The sequence below is a fragment of the Anolis carolinensis genome, chromosome 4, assembly GCF_035594765.1.
Source record: "Anolis carolinensis isolate JA03-04 chromosome 4, rAnoCar3.1.pri, whole genome shotgun sequence".
In the NCBI taxonomy this organism is placed as follows: domain Eukaryota; kingdom Metazoa; phylum Chordata; class Lepidosauria; order Squamata; family Dactyloidae; genus Anolis; species Anolis carolinensis.
The window spans coordinates 118947938-118971853 of record NC_085844.1 but is presented as its reverse complement, the minus strand read 5'-3'; the positions used below and the strand labels follow the sequence as shown (position 1 = coordinate 118971853).

General features: G+C 44.4%; 1 protein-coding gene across 6 annotated transcripts in view; it reads right to left on the bottom strand.

Annotated features, from left to right (window-relative positions):
- The window catches only part of rreb1 (ras responsive element binding protein 1), a 183533-nt gene that overhangs the window by 7984 nt on the left and 151633 nt on the right, over positions 1-23916 (bottom strand). For 5 of the 6 annotated variants that reach the window (XM_008117950.3, XM_008117953.3, XM_008117951.3 and 2 more), the window contains 3 exons: positions 20613-23298; positions 9749-9913; positions 217-996 (listed from right to left, as the gene is read on the bottom strand). In XM_008117950.3, the coding sequence (XP_008116157.2) occupies positions 217-996; positions 9749-9913; positions 20613-23298 (3631 nt within the window). The remainder of the gene's footprint in view (positions 1-216; positions 997-9748; positions 9914-20612; positions 23299-23916) is intronic. The other variant, XM_008117960.3, reaches the window with a different exon arrangement.

Here is a 23916-nt window from a genome sequence, read left to right as displayed (position 1 = left end):
TGGCAGGGGACATGCACACACAGAGAATAGATGCTAAATAGTTGAGGGTTTTGTTTGGCCACTGAAATGTCCTTTTTCTGGGCTCCCACCAAATATGCCTTTGAAAATGGCAAAATGGAGAGAAAGGCTTCTCCCTAACCCTTACGCTTACCCTAACCCAGGCATCCTTGTGTGGTCATTCAAAGTGCTGATAATGCCTAGTGAGCCCATGCTTACCTGTATGGGACCTCATGTGCCGTGTCAAGTCTTGCAGAGACCAAAATCTCTTGTTGCACACCGTACAAATTTTCTTCCTCTTGTCTGCCTTTGATTCACCTTTAGCCCCACCATTAGCCTTTGGCTTTCTTTCATCGTCACTCTTCTCAGAAGATTTCCTCTCCAGGCTTTCACCCTCAGAGATGCTTTCGCTCTCCTCGTTCTCCCTTCCTGTTGCCTCACCATCTGTGGTGGCTTCTACTATCTTGGTGTCCATTCCTGATTCTTCTTGCTCAAGAGCAGGATCCTTCTGAGCAATGGAAACTTGGGCTGTCCCCAGAAAACCTTTGCTCCCATCCTCATTGCTCTTTTCATCCTTCCCATCGTCGTGTGCATGAGCTTTTTTGTGTCGGGTAAGAGTGCCTGCAAACTTGAAGCATTTCCCACAAATATCGCAAGTGTGCTTGTGTTCAGTCTGAGCACCGCTAGCCGTGCTCTGGTCACTTTCAGCCAGCTTAAAGTCCATTAGCTTGCTGGCAAAATTGAGGTCCAGACTTCTGTTGCTGACAGAGTCTTCTTCGGGCTCCTCTTCACCCTCACTTTTCTCTTGTGCCTCTTCCTGTCTCTCTTCTTCTTCCTTCCCATCTTCTCCTTGGGAGAAGTCCATTTTCTCTTCTTCTTTGTGACTGTTCGTTGATGCTTCTGGAAATTCAGTTGCCTGTTCTGGGTGATCTTGCTCTCCAGAGGTCAAGTCAAGAGCTTCGCTCCCTCCACTTGTATTATCCAAATCTGATTGACTATCTGGAAGAGAAAACCAAAGAAACATTGAATCCCTTATCAATTCAGAATGCAAAGAACTTCATGAAGACTTTTTAACATTGCTTCTGATGGCTTCAATATCATCCACAGACAGATTTGTTTAGGATCAACTGTTCTACCCCATCTCTATTTTTCTCAATGTGCTGCAAAGCATTTAAAAAGCAATAAAAAGCCCTAATTCAGAAACACCTTATTAGAACCCACCGAAATGTCACAAAATAGTTCTTCAAAACTCTTCACCAAGTTGGATTTTAAGCTAAGGGAATGCAAGAAAACTTGCCTTCACTTCCAGGTATCACAATTTCTATTTAGTTGTTCTAGACAACTACAAAAACTGGATCACTACTTTGTGACTCTGAAGATAGTGGTCAATCAAGTTATAGCCAGATCAAGAATTTTAGTGCACCCCCCCCCCCCAATGGACCAACACAGCTACCTTTGCCTTTTAGAGTTTCTATTATTATAGAAACAGAGTACCCTGATTGCATTTATCGCCCTTATGCATCCAGGTTTTTGTGAGAACTTCCACACTACAGAATTGAAATAATTTATGATCCTGCAAATGTTATTAGACTGCAACTCTCAGAATTCCTCACTCATTGGCAGTGTTAGCTACGAGTGATGGAAGTTTCTACTAAGAACATCTGGGGAGCTACAAGATAAAACAAATCTAAGCTTTGAACTAGGAAAACATAATAGCTGATTAGTAAATAGAGGGATCCAGAAACTGATTAAAAATGTTAGTTCCCTTTCATGTTGACGCACCACAGAGCAGATATTTGTGAATGCAAAGTCAAAGCCGACCAAGATAGAAAGACTCAGTAGAAGAATGGATGACCTTCAAAGACATGGCTGAATTGCAAAGAAATCAACAAGCTCTATATACTTTAGAAACACATGGATGATAAAATGGTGAGTTTTAAGAATCATTAAGCTGGGCTAGCACAAGGGGAATGACTTTACAAAGAGAAACTTACAGATTTGAGTAAATTTGGTGTAAGAAAAGAAACAAAGCAGTTGATCATTTGTACAGAAAATATTCTGTATTTCCAACCGTCAGACAAAATGAAAAAGCCAATTATTCCACAGGAAGGAAAGAGGAATACGATTGATAAAATATGTATTTGTTATTGTAGTTCAACAATAGCTTCATCACATATTTATCATATATTACAGCATGGAAAAGGCAGCAGCCTAAAAGGTAGTGTTAATAGTTCAAAACAGAAGGCAGTAAAAGTCCCTAAGGGATTTTCTTTTTATTATGCATGTCAAAGGTTCATTACTGATCGACTTAAGAAAGTTGTTTTCCACAGGTAAAATTCTTTATTGTTCATAGTAGTCATAACTATGCCTGCCGGACACATGGGGAAGCGGGACAGGTACCTTAACAGAGTTTTCCCCTTTCAACCTGCTGCTCAAGACTTTTAAAACTACCTTTGCTCTCAAACAATATGAAATTACTCATACTTGCTTATGTTTGCCTTTAAGAGACCTGTTTAGCTTTTTATGCCCTGCACCATAAAGTTCTCTGTTCCTCTAACCATACATTTCCTTAACCAGCATTTATCATATATAGTTGGCCCTCCATTTCCACAGATTCTGTAGCCATGTCTCAAATCTTTTTAAAGGTTCAAAAAAGAAATTCTTGATTTTGCCATTATATATAAGGGATACCATTTTACTATGCCACTGTATATAATGGGACGAGCATCCATGGATTTTGGTATTCACAAAGGTTCTGGAGCCAACCTTAGCATAAATTCTATTACACACAAAATGGAGCATATTCACTCCTATGGGGGAGGGGATCTCCAATAGAGCTACTCACATTTTACTAGTTTTCATATGATGGGAAAAATCCAGCCATGTAATTGCCTGGGATAATAAAATCAACAGAATACAACGGCTCAGAAGAGCCAGGATGTAGAAGACGAATTTCAGTGCACTACCCAGCTTGACTTCTACTGCAGTCCCTGCTGGTTGGGGATAATCATATTTGTAGTGCAACATATCAGAGAAAGGCGTACCATGTTTGGAAAAACTGCTCTAGATTGCCAGCCCATCTACCTGTACTACACCTGTACTATACCTGCTAGATCAGTTTAGCTAGCCTTCTCAACTCCAAAGCTTTAAATCCAGCTGTTATTCCCAACTTCAGCAGACATGCAAAATGAACTGGTGAATAAAAATTCGACACACATGTAATACTCATTGATGAAATGGTCGATATTAGCTGTAGCTATCAAAAGCTTTCAGGCCCCAAAAATCACTTGCCTATGAAAATGCCACTCTCACATTAAGCTAGCAGTTCCCAACCTGTGCTCCGTGGATGACCAGTGGTCCCCAAGAACTAAAATATAGTCCATGGCTTCACCGTTACTACACCGTTGAAACAAGAGTGTAGTAGCTGGTCTCGCAAAATTCTCCTATAGTGCCAAGGCAACCGGTATGTCAGAAGGGGAAAAGACTGTCTATCCACAGAAGGCGAGGCAACAAGCCTCCTGACTGCTGCTTCTCCTCCTCCCTCCTCCTCCTCCTGAGCAGAACTGTTCCATGTGGTGCCTAGAAGCGGGAGTGTCTTGGTGTCTTCATTTTTAGGCCTCTTCCTCTGGTTATTTGGGGTGCTGATTCAGAAAATTGCATTAGATAGACGACATCAACTCTAGATTATTAAATATGGCTTTCTGTGGGCGAACAGACTACTGGATGGCATATGTTCTGTATCGGAAACTAGACCTGATGTGGTCTATCCAATGTAATTTTCTGAATCAGCATCCCATATAACCAAACTGAATCTAAAGTTGACTAAAAACTGATTTGTAACCCTTTTGGTACTAATGTTGGAGAGCAGTCCTTGGTCAAAGTGGTCCCTGGTCAAAAAAGGTTGGGAACCACTGCATTAAGCAAATAGAGGATAAAGGGTTTAGCTTTCTTGCAGGCTGGCAAACGATAAAAGTTTTCAACCAGGACATTTAGAGGACATCAGGTTTGGAAAGGAAGTTTTGAGTCACCATCACAAGAACTAAAACTGATTTTCGTGAGCTCAGGAACTGTACAATCGGATTAAAATCTCATGGAGGATAAGTTAAGGATGTTTTGTTTTTGCAAATTATCCTTTCTTTAGTGCCAGGTTGCTGTGGACTGCTTCCAATATAAACCTGCAGCCAAAATCCTTGACCTTATGCCAGGTAGATTATTTTGCCATTTTTGTTTAGATGAGAAACTAGCATATCCTAGTGAGCAAAAAACTGTTTCAACATACTCATTCTGTAGTGGCCCCGATATCATCCAGTAAATAATGATGGTCACATGAAATGCATTTCAAAACATTTTTAGGTACCATCTACAATGGCATATAATATTATGTGCTTTGAGCTGGATTATATGGCAATATAGACTCATATAATCTAGATAATGTGGACAAGCAGATAATCTGGATTATATGACAGTCCATCTCCATCCTAAGAAAGTGGCTAATTTAGAACAAATTCAGTAGCACAGTTCTGGCTTTTGTGAATGCACTGCACAATTGAAAGTAGAGTTGTGTCTGCATTCTTTTCATGGTTAAAGAAGAAACTCTTCCAGGGTGGGGCGGGACAGGAATTCACTTCTTTAAACCTTGAAATCTTACAAGCAGCTGGGTGGAACTTCAGAGGATTAAAAAACAGGTCTAACTGAAATGCCTACATATGAATGTGTGAGATAAAGGAGTGTATCATTTGCATAACAGTCAGTTATGTAATGCAAGCATGCCAGCTCCCAAGGACCTTAAGTATAAGCAACTGTAAGAATCCCTAGAGAAGTCCTGTCATTTTTTCACTCACCTAAGGGAGAAGCAAAATCTAAACAGTTCACCCTATTTATTAAAATTCCCAAGAGGCAAGGAGTAAGCGACACACACATCCTTCCTGACCACATACAATTTTTAAGACCTGAAAATATTTCACACATTCATACAAGAAATAAAGAAGAAAGAGCCATTGCGCTTTGTTGTATTGTTGATTTAAAAGGTCTTCCAGATACTGGCATTGTATCATATTGATTCTTACTGTTGTTCTAACAGCTTTTAGAACACCAGTAAAGATTATTGATTAGAAATAGTAGGGTTTCTAGCACACCTTTACAGGTACTTCTAGGTTTTTCAAAATGCCAGTATCCCCTCCCCATCCCAAAAAGCTTCCACTAGGTGGAACACTTGCCTTTTCACAAACATACTGCTGCCAATCTCATTCAGTTTCCTTGGATAACTGTGGCCAGCTTACATTTATCTCAGTAGTACTCAACCTGTGGTTCTCAGATGTTTTTGGCCTACAACTCCCAAAAACCCCAGCCAGTTAACCAGCTGTTAGGATTTCTGGGAATTGAAGGCCAAAAACATCTGGAGACCCCAGGTGGAGAACCACTGATATCTACAAGTAGGCATGATCTTTCCTCTCTGTAGCAATGTATCAAAAAGTAATAGCAGCCTACCTTCTACATTACACCCAGAGAAGGGCGAAAATATAAAAAATTAAGCATCAATGAATAAATCTCTAAATGACACACAAGTATGTAAATACTCCTTTACCCAAATACTGAAAAAGTGTTCTGACATGACCCTGCAGACTAACATGAGAGTAGCTAAGAGTAAGTTGGTTAATAAAAGTAACTCTGAAGTATAAGTAGGGAAGCTATGTTCATATGTATATTGCTGGACTGTAACCACTCTCAGACCCAGTCACCATAGCTAATTATCAGGGATGATGGGATCTGGAGTTCTCCTGCAATATATGAATTGCCACAAGTCTCCCACTCCTGTTCTAAAGCTTTAAAATGTCTTTTAGAGATTTTAAATAACTCCAGTTAGTTCAAAACATGGCAGCTAGATAGATTACAGGAACATCTAGGAGTGAGCATATTACATCTATACAGAAACCCTATATGGTTTGAGTGCAGGTTATCTTCAGGATCAACTTCTCCCATATAATCCGCTCAGCACACTTAGGTCCTCTGGGGGATACTTACTCCACCTCATTACCCAGAGGACCTTTTCATTGGCCGCCCCAAGGCGGTGGAATGACCTGCTGGAAGAGCTCTGACAGTTAAATGAGCTGTCAGCATTCAAGACAGAACTGCAGACCCATCTCTTCCAGTAGGCCTACCCAGTCCATTTTAAACCATGAATTTTAATTTTACAATCATTATTATATTTTAATCTCTGTATGGTGTATTTTATATGTGTATTTTATAGAATTGTGTTTTAATATATGTATTTTATTGTATGTATTTATGAAGTGTTTTAATTATGTTATGCCCTGTCTCAAGGAGAGGCAGCTGACTATTAATAATAATAATAATAATAATAATAATAATAATAATAATAATAATAATAATATGCCTCAAGTACCACCTCCCAGCAGCAAAGAACTGATGGGATCACAAACCTGCAAAAATATTGGAAAATGAGCATGCAAAGATACTGTGGGACTTCTGAATCCAGACTGACAAAGTTCTGGAACACAACACACCAGACATCACAGTTGTGGAAAAGAAAAAGGTTTGGATAATTGATGTTGCCATCCCAGGTGACAGTCGCATTGACGAAAAACAACAGGAAAAACTCAGCCGCTATCAGGTCCTCAAGATTGAACTTCAAAGACTCTGGCAGAAACCAGTGCAGGTGGTCCCGATGGTGATCGGCACATTGGGTGCCGTGCCAAAAGATCTCAGCCGGCATTTGGAAACAATAGGCATTGACAAAATTACGATCTGCCAACTACAAAAGGCCACCCTACTGGGATCTGCACGCATCATCTGAAAATACATCACACAGTCCTAGACACTTGGGAAGTGTTCGACTTGTGATTTTGTGATACAAAATCCAGCATATCTATCTTGTTTGCTGTGTCATAATAAAATAATAATAATACATCTTTCTGCTTGACATTTTGCCCCTCATGAAAAGCAAGATCGCACACTTTGACCCCAGGTCAGAACATGGAAATCTTGCCTTTGGTGGACAAAAAACCTCCCCAAAACCCACTGCCCATATGGACAGTGGCTAATCGTACTGGGGAATTCTGAGAGTTGTGTTATGAAAAAATGAACTTATCCAAATTCTGCTCCAGAAGAAGCGAGCAGTTTGCAAAATTTAACTGGCATGTTGCTTATTATTCATACTTATATCCTGTCTTTCCTTAAAGGTGCTTATTAACATGATCACTTGTTCTCAGCTCCAATTTTATCCTCAAAAAACCCTGAGAAGTTTTGACTTTGGAGAATAGGAAATCATATTCATTGTGTGGACGTACATGCCTATAGCTACTCAGACTCTAGAGGCTGGATTCCAGATGTGCATCTTCCATTTCCTTTCACTATGTACAGGGCTCAGTATGTAAAAACAAGCAGCTACCAATGACGAACAACTAACATTTTGGTTTCAATTTTAACTTTAAGAAGTTCTTCTTCATTTATTCCACAGCATCATCCCCAGATAATGCTGGATCCCCAGAGGTTTTGGCCTTCAACTCCCAGAAATCCTAATAGCTGGTAAACTGGCTGGATTTCTGAGAATTGTAGGCCAAAACACCTAGGGACCCACAGGTTGAGAGCCAATGCTTTAGAATCTGAATGGGTGGCAATTTTAATAACGCGCTGTGCTTTTTATGGTTTGAATAGTCTTTCAATAAATTGTAATGTCTGTAATATTTGAACTTTATTACTTTTTTGAAGTTTGATCGATCTTTGTTCGTATGTGAAAATATGTTAAGTATAATGAGTCTCATTACTGGGAGAAATGCAGGATATAAATAAAAACAATAATGAAGCAGCATCACCGTCATCATCAGACTGGCACATTTTCAAAAAGGGGAAAGTGATCTGAATGTGTTTTCATATCAGTGCAGCGGAGCTGATAAATAAGGGTTTTAGATAAATGAGAATAATTTTACAAAGCTAAAATACATATGATTTATCACAAGGAAAGTCAGAATACTTGCAACTTTGTACTGTTTTGAGAAATACAGTACATTTCCCATTTGCTGTTCTGAGGAAGATTTCAAACACACAATAGTTTGAGAATGCACTCTGAAGTTTTCTATTTTTCTTCTTTGAAACTAATGCAAACATTGTCTCATGGCACAGATCTATGACTTTGAAGTATTTGTGCTCTTCACACACAGGATCCCAAAAGTAACAGGACTATTGCAGATCTCTTGTTGTAACCTATCTAATCAGACCAGAAACAATGACAACCGCAACTATCTTCACTGCGATCAGTTTGTTCTTTTGCTGATCACACACACCCTTCAGGGCCAAACTAATGTTACAATGTGAGCCTTGCTGATTTCCTAGACAGAAGGGATGAGCCACCAAAGTCCAGTGTGAGTCATGCAGGAGTGCTGAATGCTTTCCCCTACCAGTTGTTATTTCCTATCTCTAATCTCCATGAAGAGAAAAACCCGAAAGAAAGTAATTTCAAACTCGGAGATGGAAAAGAAAAACTATATATTGCCTGTCCATAATAGACTATTAAAATATGACCTCAGTTCACTTATAGGAAAAATGAGCATAGCACATTATACCACATATAGAGAACTTCCATGCATGCATCCATCTCTTTATTTATAAGTAAAGGTAAAAGTATTCCCCTGACATTAAGTCTAGTCATGTTTGACTCTGGGGGTTGGTGCTGATCTCCATTTCTAAGCCAAAGAGCTGGTGTTGTCCATAGACACCTCCAAGGTCATGTGGCCGGCATGACTGCATGGAGTGCCATTACCTTTCCGCTGGAGCGGTACCTATTGATTGATTCACCTTTGTATGTTTTTGAAGTGCTGGGGCTAACAGCGGGAGCTCATCCCGCTCCCCAGATTCAAACCACCGACTTTTCGGTCAGCAAGTTCAGCAGCTCAGTGGTTTAACCTGCTGTGCCTCCGGGAGGCTTTATTTTTATTTCTCCTTAATTCCAGATTGAGATTCAAGGCAGAGAAAACACATACACACACACATACATACATACACACACACACACACACACACACACACACACACACACAGAGTCATCATTCCACATTTGCTGGGGGGTTAGGGGCACAGGAAGCCCATGAAAATGAGAAAGCATGAATAAAGAAATTGCTATATGTTTCTTTTTACCGGAATGTCTTTCAGCATGACTCTATAGTTAACTTCCCCTGGAAACTGAATAGAGAATCGCACTGGAGGATCAAGAGATTCCTAGAGATATGTTCTTTCTAGAAATCTAGATCTTCCAACACAACTGGAAGAAGCTGACCATGGAGTCACACTGAAGGACCTAGAGAGAGCATTTTAAATCAAATTGGTGAATAATTAAAACCATAAATGTAGAGGGACAGCTGTAGTAATTCAATAACAACAGATTTTAAACCGATTAAACCCTTACTTTCAAACAAATAAAAAACAGTACTGCACCATGAATGCCTTTCCCTCTATTAAAACCAGTTTCCAAAGGCTTACTGGAAAAGAATGCCCACTGAAAACAAAACAAAGAGCCATTCTAACTTCTCTTGGAAATTATTTTTGGACTACAACTCCCAGAATTCCCCTGCAAGGTTGGGGCTGTGGTTAGATTGCCAGGGTTTACACTGCCAAAGCATTTCTTTGGTCCTCAGTTCCTTAAGAGGTAATGAACATGTCTTGTTTATGTATCCCTGGGCCCCAAGCAAGAAAAGAACATGACTTGACTTTACATTCTGGAACAACCTAAAAGAGCTACCTGTGCTATCATGAGCTCCAGCATCACTTTCTTTAGACTGGGGAACAAACCCGTTTCTTCTCAGATAGTAGGTGGCAGTTCCGTGTCTGCGTAAGAGGTGGCGTTCACAGTTAGATTTGGTGGAAAAGAAGGCATCACATTTTTGACAAGGGTGGGGCTTCTGACCTGAAGGGAGCAGGGAAAAAAACATATTTATCTCTGTGTTGTTGAAGGCTTTCATGGCCGGAATCACTGGTTTGCTGTGAGTTTTCAGGGCTGTATGGCCATGTTCCAGAAGCATTCTCTCCTGACGTTTAGCCCACATCTATGGCAGGCATCCTCAGAGGTTGTGAGACTTGTGAGCCTTGTCACACAGATTTAAGGAAAGGCCCATGGTTGCTATGAAATTTTAAGCTCAGGTCAACAAGGGACATTCAGAGTAAATGTTAAACATCTGCAAGGACTAAACACCTTTTGGCTCATTGCACTCAGCAACTTAAAACATTTTCATCAGCTCAGGCAGGCAGACTGTTAAATAGGATGGCTCAATACACCAGCATTATACTAATCTCACTGCACCAGGTACAAAACGTGGCCAACCGACCAAGGTAATATGTACATTCCACATCCTTTCCCCTGGAGGACACATCTCCAAGAGGTACACTTTGCTCTTTTATCAAAGCAAATATCTGGATTTTCCTTAGGAAGTACCATGGTAAGGACAGGTTGCTCACCTGTAACCATGTTTCTTCGAGTGTACTCTGTGAATTCACACTAATGGAGAAGCTGCGCCTGCGCAGGTTCCGACGGAAACTCTTCCAAGCTGAAGTTCAAATTTTGGCGGTAACCACGCCCCCCTTCCCAAGGGGCATATAAGGCAGCCCCAGGCGCCCGCTCTCCAGTTCCTACGCCGCCAAGGCAACGAGAAAGGGAGAGGTTTGCCAGAGGGGAAGGAAGGGCGGGTTTGTGTGAATTCACAGAGTACACTCGAAGAAACATGGTTACAGGTGAGCAACCTGTCCTTTTTCTTCGTGTACTCTGTGAATGCACACTAATGGAGACTAACACGCTAAGGTCCCGGATGGTGGGACAAGGCAAACTCGACAATCAGTGAATGTCCAAACACATGTTTATTAGGACATAGAAAAAACAACCGTCCCAAGGGACCAGTGCAATAAATTGTCCGAAAGGACCAGTGCAATGCAACATGAGCATCATAGAAGAAGAACATAACATGGAAGGAATTTTTCAATAAACATGATAGAGAAAAATACACAATTGCGTAGTGCATATAAACGCTCTCCCAGGGGGAGAGGGACAAACACATCTTGGTCTTTGGCATATCCGCCAGGGCCAACGAGGCGGTACAAAGCAACAGAGCAACTGCTCAATACAATCATGGGAAAAAACACATATCCCTAGAGGCAGGTATGGGGAAAAAACCCCGTCCAACTTGAAGGAGAGGTATAGAGAGTCACCTGTGGGTGAATATGAAGAGAAAAAACGTCTGAGAGTCAGGAGAGGCAAGATGAGAGTACTGATCTTGCAAAGGCCGAGTCTTTAAGGGCTTTACTGTCCAGCCTGTAGTGAGAGACAAACGTGAGAGGGTTTGACCAGATAGCCGCTTTACATATGGAGTCAAGCGGAATACCCCTAAGGAAGGCGGTCGACGCCGAGAGGCCCCTAGTCGACCTCGGGCGGATGGAAGGAGGGGGAGGTCGCTTGGCTAGTTCATAGGCCAACTCAATGGCCTGAGCGATCCAGTGGGACAGTCTTTGGGAAGAAATGGGATTACCCAACTTGTCCTGGGCATAGGCGACAAAGAGTCTTTGTGACTTACGAATGTCCTTAGTACGATCCCTGTAGAAAAGAAGTGCTCTCCGAACGTCGAGAAGGTGCAGTTTTTGCTCGAGAGGAGAGGAGGGGTTAGAGAAGAAAGCTGGTAAGACAATGTCCTGGTTGAGGTGGAAGGCTGACACCACCTTAGGAAGAAAGGTAATGTCCGGGCGAAGAACAGCGCGGTCATGGTGGAAACGAAGATAAGGCTCGTCGACTCTGAGGGCAGCGAGCTCGGATGGCCGTCGTGCCGACGTGATCGCCACCAGAAAGGCCAACTTCCAGGAGAGCAGGCGTAGATCGGTCGAGGCAAGCGGTTCGAAGGGAGCAGAAGACAGCTGAGAAAGTACAAGTTCGAGGCTCCAGCCCGGCGTAGGTGGTAGCGACGGCGGGCAGATGTTATTGTAGCCCCGGAGAAAGGTTTTGATCAGGTGGTGAGAAAAAAGAGATGGCTGGCCGTGGCGCTGAAAGGACCAGGAAAGAGCTGCGAGATAAGCTTTTATAGAGGCAAGAGAAAGTTTCTTCTCGACGAGAGTCATGAGGAAGTCGAGGACCACCGATACCGAGGTCGGGAAGGTGTCGACGTTACGGGATCGAAGGAAGGCATGAAAGCGAGAGAGTTTGTAGGAATAAGCCTTGGTAGTAGACGGCTTATGGGCTGCCCGCAGGACGTCTCGCAGATTCTGCGGAAGAGAGGCTAGGTAAGAATCTTCCATGCAGTGAGATGAAGGGAAGAAAGGTCCGGGTGAAGAATTTTGCCGTCCTCCCGTGAGAGAAGGTGCGGCGAGAGAGGCAGAGGGTGAAACGAACCTCTGGAGAGGCGAAGAAGGGCTGGATACCACGGTTGGCGGGGCCAGGCCGGAGCTATGAGAATCGCCGTGACCGAGATCGAGAGAAGTTTTTCGAGAACTTTCGGTATGAGGGGAATCGGTGGAAAAAGATAAAGCATCTCCGCCGACCAGTCCAGAAGAAAGGCATCCCCTAGGCAGCCGGGGAAAGAGTTCGGGGGGAGCCTCGCTCCGTAGCGGGGTAGCTGGGCGTTGTGGGGAGACGCGAAGAGATCCAGAGTAGGGCGCCCCCAGAGGCGGAACAGACCGTCGAGGACCTCGGGATCGAGCTTCCATTCGTGAGAGGAAGAAGTCATCCTGCTGAGGGCATCCGCTAAGCCGTTTTGGGCGCCCGGTAGGTGGATTGCAGAGATCTGTACGCCGTGGGCTATGCACCAAATCCAGAGACGAGAGGAGAGGAGCATCAGTTTCCTCGAACCCGTACCACCCTGTTTGTTGATGTAGAATACTGCTACTAGATTGTCCGATTGAATGAGGATGGACTTGTGGCGGATGAGGGGGGAGAATGCTTTTAGGGCTTTGAGAATGGCAAGAAGTTCGAGGAAGTTTATGTGGTTGGCCCTCTCTGACGGGGACCAAAGATTTTGAACCGTTAGACCGTTCATGTGGGCTCCCCAAGCGTAGGTGGAGGAGTCTGTGGTTATGGTTAGCGATGGCGGGGCTGGATGGAAAGGAAGGCCCTTGCACACGTTTTGGTGAGACATCCACCATGAGAGAGACTGGCGGACGGACGACGGTACCGACAGGTATCTGGAGTTGTGGTGGTGGAACGGTTTGAAAGTGTCTATAAACCACCTTTGCAGGGTCCGAAGGCGCAGCCTGGCAAACGGGGTCGTGAGAACCGTGGAGGCCATGTGGCCTAGAAGGACCTGAATGACACGGGCTCTGACCCTCCGGGCAGATCGACAAAGGGCGATATGGTGGCGGAGAGCCAGGAATCTGTCGAACGGAAGTGACACAGTCTCTGCGACGGAGTCGAAGAGGGCCCCGATGAACCGGATTCGGGTTGACGGGGAGAGATTTGACTTCTCGGAATTGAGTTGGAGGCCGAGAGATTTTAGAAGACGCAGCGTGAAAGAGACGTGATTTTGGAGAAGAACCGGGTCGGGCCCGACGAGAAGCCAGTCGTCCAGATAAGGAAAGACCGTGATGCCATGTAGCCTGAGGTGAGCCGCTACGGCGGCGACAACCTTGGTGAAGACCCTCGGGGCCGTGACGAGACCGAAGGGCAAAACGGTAAACTGGTAGGTTTGGTCGAGAACTTTGAAGCATAGGAACCGTCTGTGCGCCTCTCGTATCGCCACGTGGAAGTAGGCGTCTCGTAAGTCTATGGAGGCAAAGTAGTCTCCCCGCTGCAGCATCGGGAGGATAGAGGCAATAGAGACCATCCTGAATTTGGAGGGGCGAATGAATATATTGAGTGCCCTTAAGTCCAGAATCGGGCGTAGCCCGCCTCCTCTTTTCGGGACTGTAAAGTATCTGGAGAAGAAACTTAGAGGGTCCAGTTCGGGAGGGGAGGGACGGATAGCGCCTTTGGCCAGTAGCGCTTCGACTTCGGCCAGTATCTCTGGGGAAGGGTTTGAGTGGAGAACGTGACCTGTAGGAGGGAGGTCCATGAACTCTAAGGCGTAGCCGTCTTGGACAATGCGGAGAACCCACGCATCTGAAGTAATAGAGTCCCATTGATTGTAGAAAGGGGCTAGTCGGTCTGCAAAGATACCGAAGGGACGAGGCAGCGTGGGCTCTACAACGGTAGCGGGCGAGGAGCTTTGGCAGGAGTTGGCGTCAGGTACGCCGATTAGGCTGCGGAGGAGCAGGGGTGGATCGACCGCGTTGCTTTTGCGGATGAGGTCCCCGGCGAGGTTGGTGATGGGCTTGATTGTTCGAGCCCGAAGGCCGCCTGAAAGAATGGTGTCTGAAAGATTGCGGCGGGAAACGGCGGGAACGGTGCGGGAACCAGCGAGTGCGCTGAGGTTGAGGTTGGTCGCCACATTTAGACGCAAGAATTTTAAAGTCATGATTAGACTTGAGTTTGTCATCGGTACCGGCGTGAAACAGTCCGAGCGCGTCAAAGGGAAGGTCCTCAATGACCTGTCTGGAAGATGAGGAGAGACCCGAAGACCTCAGCCAGGCGTGGCGGCGAATGGAAATCGCGTGGGCAATCATTTTACCCGCAGTATCACCTGTATGCTTCGCCATTTGTATTTGGTGGTGAGCGAGCGAGTCTGCCTCCTGTTGGAGGGTAGTGAGGACGGAGCGGTCTTCGTCCGACATCTTAGCGAAGAAGGGCTGCGCCTTCTCCCAGATAATTTGTTGGTAGGCACCCATGCAGGCTCCATAATTCGCCATGCGGCAAAGCAAAAGGGCTCCGGAATAAAGTTTTCGACCCACGGCGTCGAAGCGCTTCCCTTCTCTGTCGGCCGGAGTATTCGACTGACGACCTGAGGATTGAGAGGCCTTAACGACCAGGGAGTTAGGGTCGGGATGGTGTTTGAGCCACTCCAGGGTATCATCGTCGGTACGGTACCAAGTCTCGATCCTCTTCGAGGTCGGAGGAATGGAGGAAGGGTTTTTCCAGGAGGCCTGGATAACGTCCAACAGATAAGGCAGAAAGGGGAGTAGCGTGGCCGGCGGAGCTTGGGCCTGCACCCTTTTGAAGACTGGGTCAGACACTGCTTTGGAGGTTTGCTTGATCTCCAAACCCAGGGCGTCGGCCATCCTGACCATTTGCTCAGCGAAAGCACGAACATTGTCAGTAGGAGAAGGCGGGTCCGCCTCATACGCGTCGTGGGGAGGAGAGAGGTCGAGACCGAGAGAGACCACCGAGGCCGAGAGGACAGAGTCTGGACGGTCGACATCAACATCTTCCTCCTCAGCCCCTTGGGGGGACTGAGGGGGAGAAGACAGCACAGTCTCGGGAGGAGGCAAGGCCTCGCGGGAAGAGAGGGCCGGAGGCCGAATGTCCTTAGAGGCTGAGGCCTGGGCTGCCCGAGCCAGGCGAGCCGTTTGTCTGCCACGCTCCGGTGTCGAGGTGGGAGGGAAGAGCTGTTGGCGCGACGAGCGAGGCGGCGCAAGGGGCTCCGGCACCGGCACCCTAACCACCGTTTGGGTAGAGTGGTGGGGTGAGTCCTGCAGCTCCCCATCAGACAGGGGGTGCAATGGAGACTGAGAAACATCTCTAGGCCTCTGGGCTGGTACAATAGGAGAAGACCTTCTCGAGGAAGTTGTCGAGGAAGATGGCGGGTCTTTCTTTGAGGAGGCCGAGGAGGAGGAGCGCTGAGTTAGCCGTTTCTTCGCCGGCGGTTGCTTGGATGCAACCCTCAAGGACTTGCCAGGTGTGGGAGGAACCACAGCTGAGTCGGATTGCGCTCGACGAGACTCCTCGTGAGCCCTTTTAAAGGCTATTTTGATAGCAGAGGAGGACGGAGGGGAACCGATACGAGAGCGGATCGAGGTCACCGAAGCCAGAGAGCTCGACGTCGAGGAAGGTCCCACCTTTCCGGAGCGGGTCGACACGGTCGCCGTCGTCACAGTACACGGTGGTTTGACCGGTTTAGCGACCCTGGAGGTCTTGGACGCTCTGGACGAGACCGAGGAAGCCTTGGCTGCCGGAGGCTTAGTTGGTGGTGCCGACATAGCTCTCAAAGCTGAGGACGCCGACGTACCCGACGTCGACGGAGTCGGTTCTGGCGCGAGAGATTTTTCGTAGAGCGCCGCTCTAAGCCTAGCGGCTCTGTTCTTTCTGGCCTGAGCCGTGAGAGCTAGGCAAAAACGGCAGGTACTGACCACATGAGCCTCGCCAAGACAGAAGAGGCACTTGGCGTGGCCGTCCGAGTCAGGAATTTTAGCAGCACACTGCGTGCAACGCTTGAAACGAGTAGTAGACATGCGAAGAGTCCGAAGTGAACCTTGCGGCGGAAAAAAAGGAACTGGAGAGCGGGCGCCTGGGGCTGCCTTATATGCCCCTTGGGAAGGGGGGCGTGGTTACCGCCAAAATTTGAACTTCAGCTTGGAAGAGTTTCCGTCGGAACCTGCGCAGGCGCAGCTTCTCCATTAGTGTGCATTCACAGAGTACACGAAGAAAAAACATCTTTTCAAGAAAAGCATTGGCACCTGCCAGGCTTAACTAAATATATGAAAGATGTAGTCTAAAACATGTGAAGGACAGCAGATTGCCAACCCTTCATCTATATCAATGACATATCAAAGAAGACAAAGATGTGACAAATCGGAGATGGCTGAACTACTTTGTCAATAATATTCAGAGGATACACCAACGAATCCCTGGTATAGACCAATCAGTCTAGAAACTCTGATTATTACTATTGTATCAAGAATTTTCAGAATAAATCCACCATTTTCTCAAATATGAATACAGTAGAGTCTCGCTTATCCAAGCTAAACGGGCCAGCAGAAGCTTGGATAAGTGAATATCTTGGATAATAAGAAGGGATTAAGGAAAAGCCTATTAAACATCAAACTAGGTTATGATTTTACAAATTAAGCACCAAAACATCATGTTATACAACAAATTTGACAGAAAAAGTTGTTCAATACGCAGTAATGTTATGTTGTAATTACTGTATTTATGAATTTAGCACCAAAATATCACAATATATTGAAAACATTGACTACAAAAATGGCTTGGATAATCCAGAAACTTGGATAAGAGAGGCTTGGATAAGTGAGACTCTACTGTACATGTATGCATCATGAAAAAAAATCTAGGTATCCCAAATTATTTGACAAAAAGTAATACTGTATCAAGAACCTCCTTCTCTCCACCACGGATAAAATAATCCAAACCATATAGCCACACTCCAGTACACTAGCAAAAATGGTCTGAATCAAGATGATGATATATTAACCAAAACTATGAGTAACAATAACTATCCCTTTAAACAATCATTGTTCTTAACAACATAAAAACCCTTGCTGCTACTGCAATGGAATGATGTTGGGGATCTTCCTAGGGCAAGTCAGAATTTTGGAATGTGCCACAAGCTTTACATTTTGTTATCCTCTTCCCCTTCAGTTCTTTGCACAAACAAATGAGTCATCACCACAGAGCACGTGTCTGGCCCTACAGTACAGGCAAGAGCAAGATGTTCAGAGTGGCTTCAGACTCCAAAACAAAATTATTTACCGTCATAGAAATACAGTACTTCAAAAATGTGGGAGACGGATAGTGACACGAAGATGAATAAAGTATTACTTTCTAATTCATTGCAATAGCTTCAAATTTCAATCTAGGTGTTAAGACACGAGTATGAGAATTAGAGCAGTTGCCACTAAATATAAACTGCTTATTTCGAAACCAATCACTGATGTTCATAAAACAATGTTTTGATGTGTGTTGGTTGTGAAGTAGTGGTGAGAGCCCTTTACATCTACACTACATAGGCAGCTTCAAAATAACTAGAACCTCTGTAAAGACCCTGAGGATCATATTTATGCTGATTCTATTTCAAAAACTCTAGGCTAGTGGCTCTCAATCCACTGAAATAGGATAGTTGCTCAAGGGAGGAGGGCACAAAATTGTATATTAATTTATTATTTATCAATCACTTCATGAAAGCAGATTTTATAGAACCAGTTTGTGGAGGCTTTGCGGCAACACCTGTTGTGACATCACTTGATGCTTTTTACTTGATGTGCCTCAACCGCCAATAAATGTTATTGTATTATCACCAGTTGCTCCAGTGGGAGGATATCCACACTGGCCTACACTATATTGGTCTGGACCACACTGAAGATGATTTGAATGCAGGATATAAAACAATCTTCCTGGAATACTCAATCTTCTGAGAGATATTCTTGACTTCAAGATATTGCAGAATGTACTTTGGTGTATTTGAGGCAAGTGTTTATGAAAAAAGGCACTAGATCCCTCAGGTGAGCAAAAAGTACAGTAATTTGTGGATATAAGATCCACCCAGGTGTCTCCAAAGCATATCCCCCTCCTGTAGAAAACTCTGCAGCTACTACTTGCTCCTTTCAATGGAAGCATGGCGAGTGCTACATCAAATGACAAAGCTACCCACTTCTTATACTCACTTCTCAAAACCCAGACTGAGCTTTCAGACCACTGCAACAAATTAGAAAATAATTTTGGTTTCTTCAGCTGCAGACTCTGAGCTAGAAAGCCTCCAACAGAAAGATTTACCAGGTAGGTACATAATCTTTCAGCAGTAGTTAAACCTAAAGTGTTTAAGTGGACAATTTCTCTACCATGAGTACTTTGCAAACTCCATAGTGGCAGGAAATGATACTTTTAGCAGCCAAGCAGTGAAGGAAAAATGAGCCAATGTGAAACAGCTCAGGTTCACTCTGCAGCTGTTTCCCCATTTCAAATCCTCCTTCCACAACAACTTTCCTAACCCACAGGGTTCAAAAATAATGGCTAGATCTTCAATTTAACTTCATAAATGAAAAACCCACTTGAGGAGCTAAAGCAGCTGGGGAAAGGGCTAAGCACAGTTTGGAGTCCCATCTCATCTCAAACACAAATGGTTTTTTACATCTCAATAAAACCGTGGAACATGTATCTCAAAGCCCAGACTGGACCTATGTTCCATCTAATCTAGTTCTGCTGACCTGTTACCCCAAACCTGGTTCTCTCCAATTTTCCCCTATTGTTTTAAAAATCCTGATGGGAGCCCTAAGCCAAAACATATAGATGTTGGTTGGGAAGGGTGGTTTACCCAAATGATAGTGGTTCCCTAAAGTCTGAGTCATGAAACTTCCCCAGCCCATCAATCTTTTAAATTATGGGTGGTGGATCTAGGACAGAACAAAATTTGAATTATGATTTGTCCAGTATTGTTTTCCAGGAAATAACTCTGTATTCCAAGGGTGGGGGCTTGTAGCCTCCAATGTATTATTGGACTGCAACTCTCATAATTGATTATGCATGCTAGTACTAATAGAAATTTCAAAAACTATTGGAAAGTCACAGGTCTCCCACACTGTCCTACACTGTTTAGATATTATGTGATCAGTTAACACCCAACAAACCACATTTGATCACAATAGGAACCTTTCTTCTGTTCATATACTAACTTTCATCCACTAGGTGTTAAAATTCCATTATTTCCTTCTCTTTCCATCTGAGCCAGTAATATCACATGCCATTACATTCAAACCAATACATCAGTTTTCACTGGCCTTGCAGAATAAATAATACAGGATTTGACTCTGCAGTCAAATTTGGTCACTGTTCCAATAGCAATGAATGTGTGACCCAATTATCTCTAGCACAAAAGTTAACAGATACGACCAATTCGTAAAGTATAACCATAAGATTCATGATAAAGTTAAGGATCTTTAAAGGATGGCATAAGAAATTATAACATGGATACCGGTAATTCCCTACATAAGCAAACCACACAGCTTGGGAAGTCACTTTTTAAAAGAATCATTATTCTTGTTATACTTTTTTCTTAAGGATCAAGTGAGCATTGCTCATTATTCAGTTTGTTACTGTGCTTACTACAGTAGAGTTTCGCTTATCCAACATAAATGGGCCAGCAGAACGTTGGATAAGTGACAATGATTTTACAAATTACGCACTAAAACATCATATTTTACAACAAATCGACAGAAAAAGCAGTTCAATACGTTATGTAGTAATTATTGTATTTACGAATTTAACATCAAAACATCACAATGTATTGAAAACATTGACTATTAAAAGGCAGACTGCACTGGATAATACAGAACGCTGGATAAGCGAAGGTTGGACAAGCGAGACTCTACTGTTTTTATATGATCCTTTTTAGTTCCTTTGGGAAGGGATCCATACAAAAATAAGTAAGTGATCAAATATAGTTGGGACGGGAAAAACCCTTGAATCAACTAACCAATGTTAATTGTTATTTTAAAAAATAACATTGTCATCAGTTGTATTATTTTGCAAAAGTAGCATTATAGTGCTCACATTACCCCAAAAGAAATGTTATCAGTAACACTGTTACTTACAATGTTTAGCTTCAAAGTTCTGTGAAATTTACCCTGCAGGGACCACATATTGCGTTTGCATACTTTTCACATCTATCCTAGCAATTTCTTCTGGACCAAGCATGCTGATGTGCTTTCTATGCAGAATCATATCCACGCCCTGGTCTACCAATTACAATGTATGTTCAACAACAAGTACTGATTTATATGTCCCCAAGCCCAATTCAAAGCATAGCTCTTACCTGTGTGAGTAAGCATATGCCGCTGTAAAGAGCTTGCCCAGGGAAAAACGCTTGGACAATGAGGACACCTAATTTTTTGAACACAGTTTGAGTAGGCATTCCTCTTTCCTCTCAGGGGTTTATCTTCAGCAATTTCTCTTTCCTCTTCACTGGTTCCATTTCTATCAGCTACTTCCTTGAAGTCCGCAGTTGACTGGAGAAATGTGCTGAACTTATTTGTGTCTGTGGTTGCCAGCATCTTCTCTATACTGGCAAACTCCCCACTTGACTCTAGGTCCACCCCACTGCTTGCCTTGGGCTTGTTTTTTGTTCCTTTCTTTCTGCCTCTTTTCTTCACAGATCCAGGAGTGGGAGACTTCTGGGATCCATTTGGACTGCATGCACGCTCTGGCAAATCATTGGGAATGCCAGGATCGGGCTGGACAGCAGCCATGATTGTCGTGTTTGGTTTAGAGTTCCCTGACTTTTCGGTCCCAGTGGAGTTGCCGATAGGTGCCGTGGGAATCGAGTCTGTTTTCAGTAAAGTGGGGGCAGAAGACACAGAGGAAATGATCTGGGCAATGGAAGCAAGAGGTGGCAGCTCTTTTGTGATGAGGGGCTTTGGCAAGAGAGGGGGTGGCTTGGGCCTCAAGGGTCGCAGCAAAGCTGAATTCCCCAAGAGGGTTGGAGAAATGATTGGGACAGTCAAATGCAGTGGACCCTTCAGTGGCTGAGACCGTCGGAGAGCTTGGTTTTCTAGGTTGCCGTTAGCTGGAGCAGACTGCTCAAAGTTATGAAGGTTTTCTTCATGTCCATCAAAAGGTTCCTGTTTCTTCTCCTCATTTAAGGAATTCTCATTCTCCTTCTTTGAAGCTTTAGGGATGGACAAGTCAATGGGCTCCATAGAACAATCATAGAAAGAAGAATCAAATGGATTCTCCTGTTTTATCAGCACAGAGTTCAGGTTTTTGTTCTTTTGTGAGAAATCTAAAGGCTCATCGAAATTTCTAGGGAAGCTATTTGCAGTTTCAAGTTTGATCGATGCATGAGAGGGGGTGCCCCTTAAAACACCATTCTGTGATTCCATAAAAGGCGTGATGGGTTTGCAGTCGGTGTAAGTGCTACCTTCCAGTAACTGCAGAGAACCCGGTTGGGTCTCTGGAGGCTGGCACTCCACAGCCAGGACATAGCTCTCTACCTCCCTCTCTGGGATGTGCAAATGCTGCTTGAGGAGATGATGGATGCAGTTCCGCTTGGCTGAGAAGGCCGTGCCACACTCCTTGCATTCAAATGGCTTTTTCTTCTGGCAGCCACTGTGTGCTCGCATATGGATGCGGAGAGCACGGTAATGCTTCAGGTCTTCCCCACAGAACTTGCACACTGTATCTGGAGAGCAAAAGGCATCTACCATCTCAGCTGCATTGCTGGCAACGTACTCAATGTTCTTCTCTATCTCCTTCCTAGTTGCCTTCAGGTGCTTCTTGCGCAAATGCCTTTCACAGTTTGCTTTCACTGTGAAAGGATATTGGCAGATTTTACAGATGTATGGTCTCTCTCCACTGTGTGTCCGCAAATGCCGGATCAGCGCTGCTTTATCGGCTGCAATGTAATCACAAATGTTACACTGATAAGGGGAGATGCCCAGGTGGGAACGTACGTGAGCCCTCAAGACCCCAGAGAAAGGAAACACCTGGTCACAAAAGCGGCATGGATACAAGACTTTCCTCATGGCTGGGGTCTTCTTGTTTGCTGTCCCAGTGATTATGGCTTTGAAGTCTCGCTCTGTCACCTCTTGTTTGATCTTTGCCTCCATGGTCAAAGGCAGAAGAGCCTCAATGATGCTGTCTTGCTCTAGCTGTATTCTAATTTCATGCTGGTTCACAGGCTCCATCTTCTCCTGGTCAGAAGGGCTGGGTTTAGCTCCCGATTTACTGGGTGGAAGATGGGAGTTTGAAGTTGACTCTTCTGAGGGTAAGACCAGCTTGGGTGGCACTGGAGGAAGGCTTGGACTGATGCATCCAGGTGAGGCTTGTTGAGTGTTGACCAGTGGAGGTGGCGTTGAGGTTGCCACCACAGTCCGAGGTGCTACCAAGGGCTTTGGCTTCAGTGGAGGCATATGCTTGAATATAGACTGCACAGGTATGTGAGAAGTCTTCGAAAGCTGGGGGAGACTGATCTGTGGGGTTGCTGAAGAAGCCATCTTTAAGATCTGCTGGATGTCTGCTAGTTCTCCAGAAATGGGTTTGACAACAATGCTATTGTCAGGCTGAATTATGAAGCCCTTCTGGAAAGGCTGTAGTGAGAGAAGTTTTATGTTTTCTTTTGTAGAGGAAAGGACTGAGAAAGGTCCACCCACAGCAGCAGTCTCCAGAGGGGACACATTCAGCTGGCTAGCATTACCAGGTTCCTGAGGTAGATTACACTTCAGTGTTCTTAGCTGCGTTTCTTGGACCTCATCATCTGGCGCAAGCTCCTCCTGCTTGGCAGATTCAACATCTTTGGTATGCCGCAGTCCCAAGGACTCCATGTAGGCCTTCAGGTCTGCATCCTCTGATTGCAGTTTGTGCTCTTCTTTTCCCTGATCAGTTGCGTGGGTTTCTGTGTGCAGCTTGAGTGCTGAGCGCATGGGGAATGCCTTGTTGCACATTTCACAGACATACCGATGAAATTCACTGGTGCACCTCCGCAAGTTTGTTTCACACCAGACCTAGAAACAATAGAGAGCAAACAGGTGTAAGAGAACTGATAGCATCAACCATACTTAGGAGAAGAAGCAGACATTCAGGCTTGAACAACAAACAGTGTATACTCTACTGTCCCTTGTGTTCTAGTATACCAGCACAGCACTTCCATTATGAGTGAGGAATGAGTGAGAGAGACAGAGAGTAAGATTATGTGCACATGGCTTCCGTTTTTAGATTCTCAGTCAACTGTATGACACAGTAGGTTTGATGAAAGAGTGTGGGACAACAGAACAAGACCCACATTTTAAACTTCAAACCACTCATTAAAATATATTGCTACAGGTTGTGGTGAGCAACTTTTCTAGGTTCTCCTAACATAAAAGGGCCGTCTCCCATACCCATCAACCAATGGTTTGGCCTAAGAGTTTACTTCTGCAACCTTTAGAAGAGATGTAAGAAGTCTTTAATCAACAACAACAACAAAATCATGGGAGGGCACTGCAGCCTGCCTTGCGACCCCAGATACTGTGGATATTGCAACTAACTTCTGAGAAGCCAACAAGAACAGTTGCTCACATCATTTGAAGACCAAATTCAGCTAGGATGCTATCTAGTTACTGGTCCTTATGTTTACAGAAAGA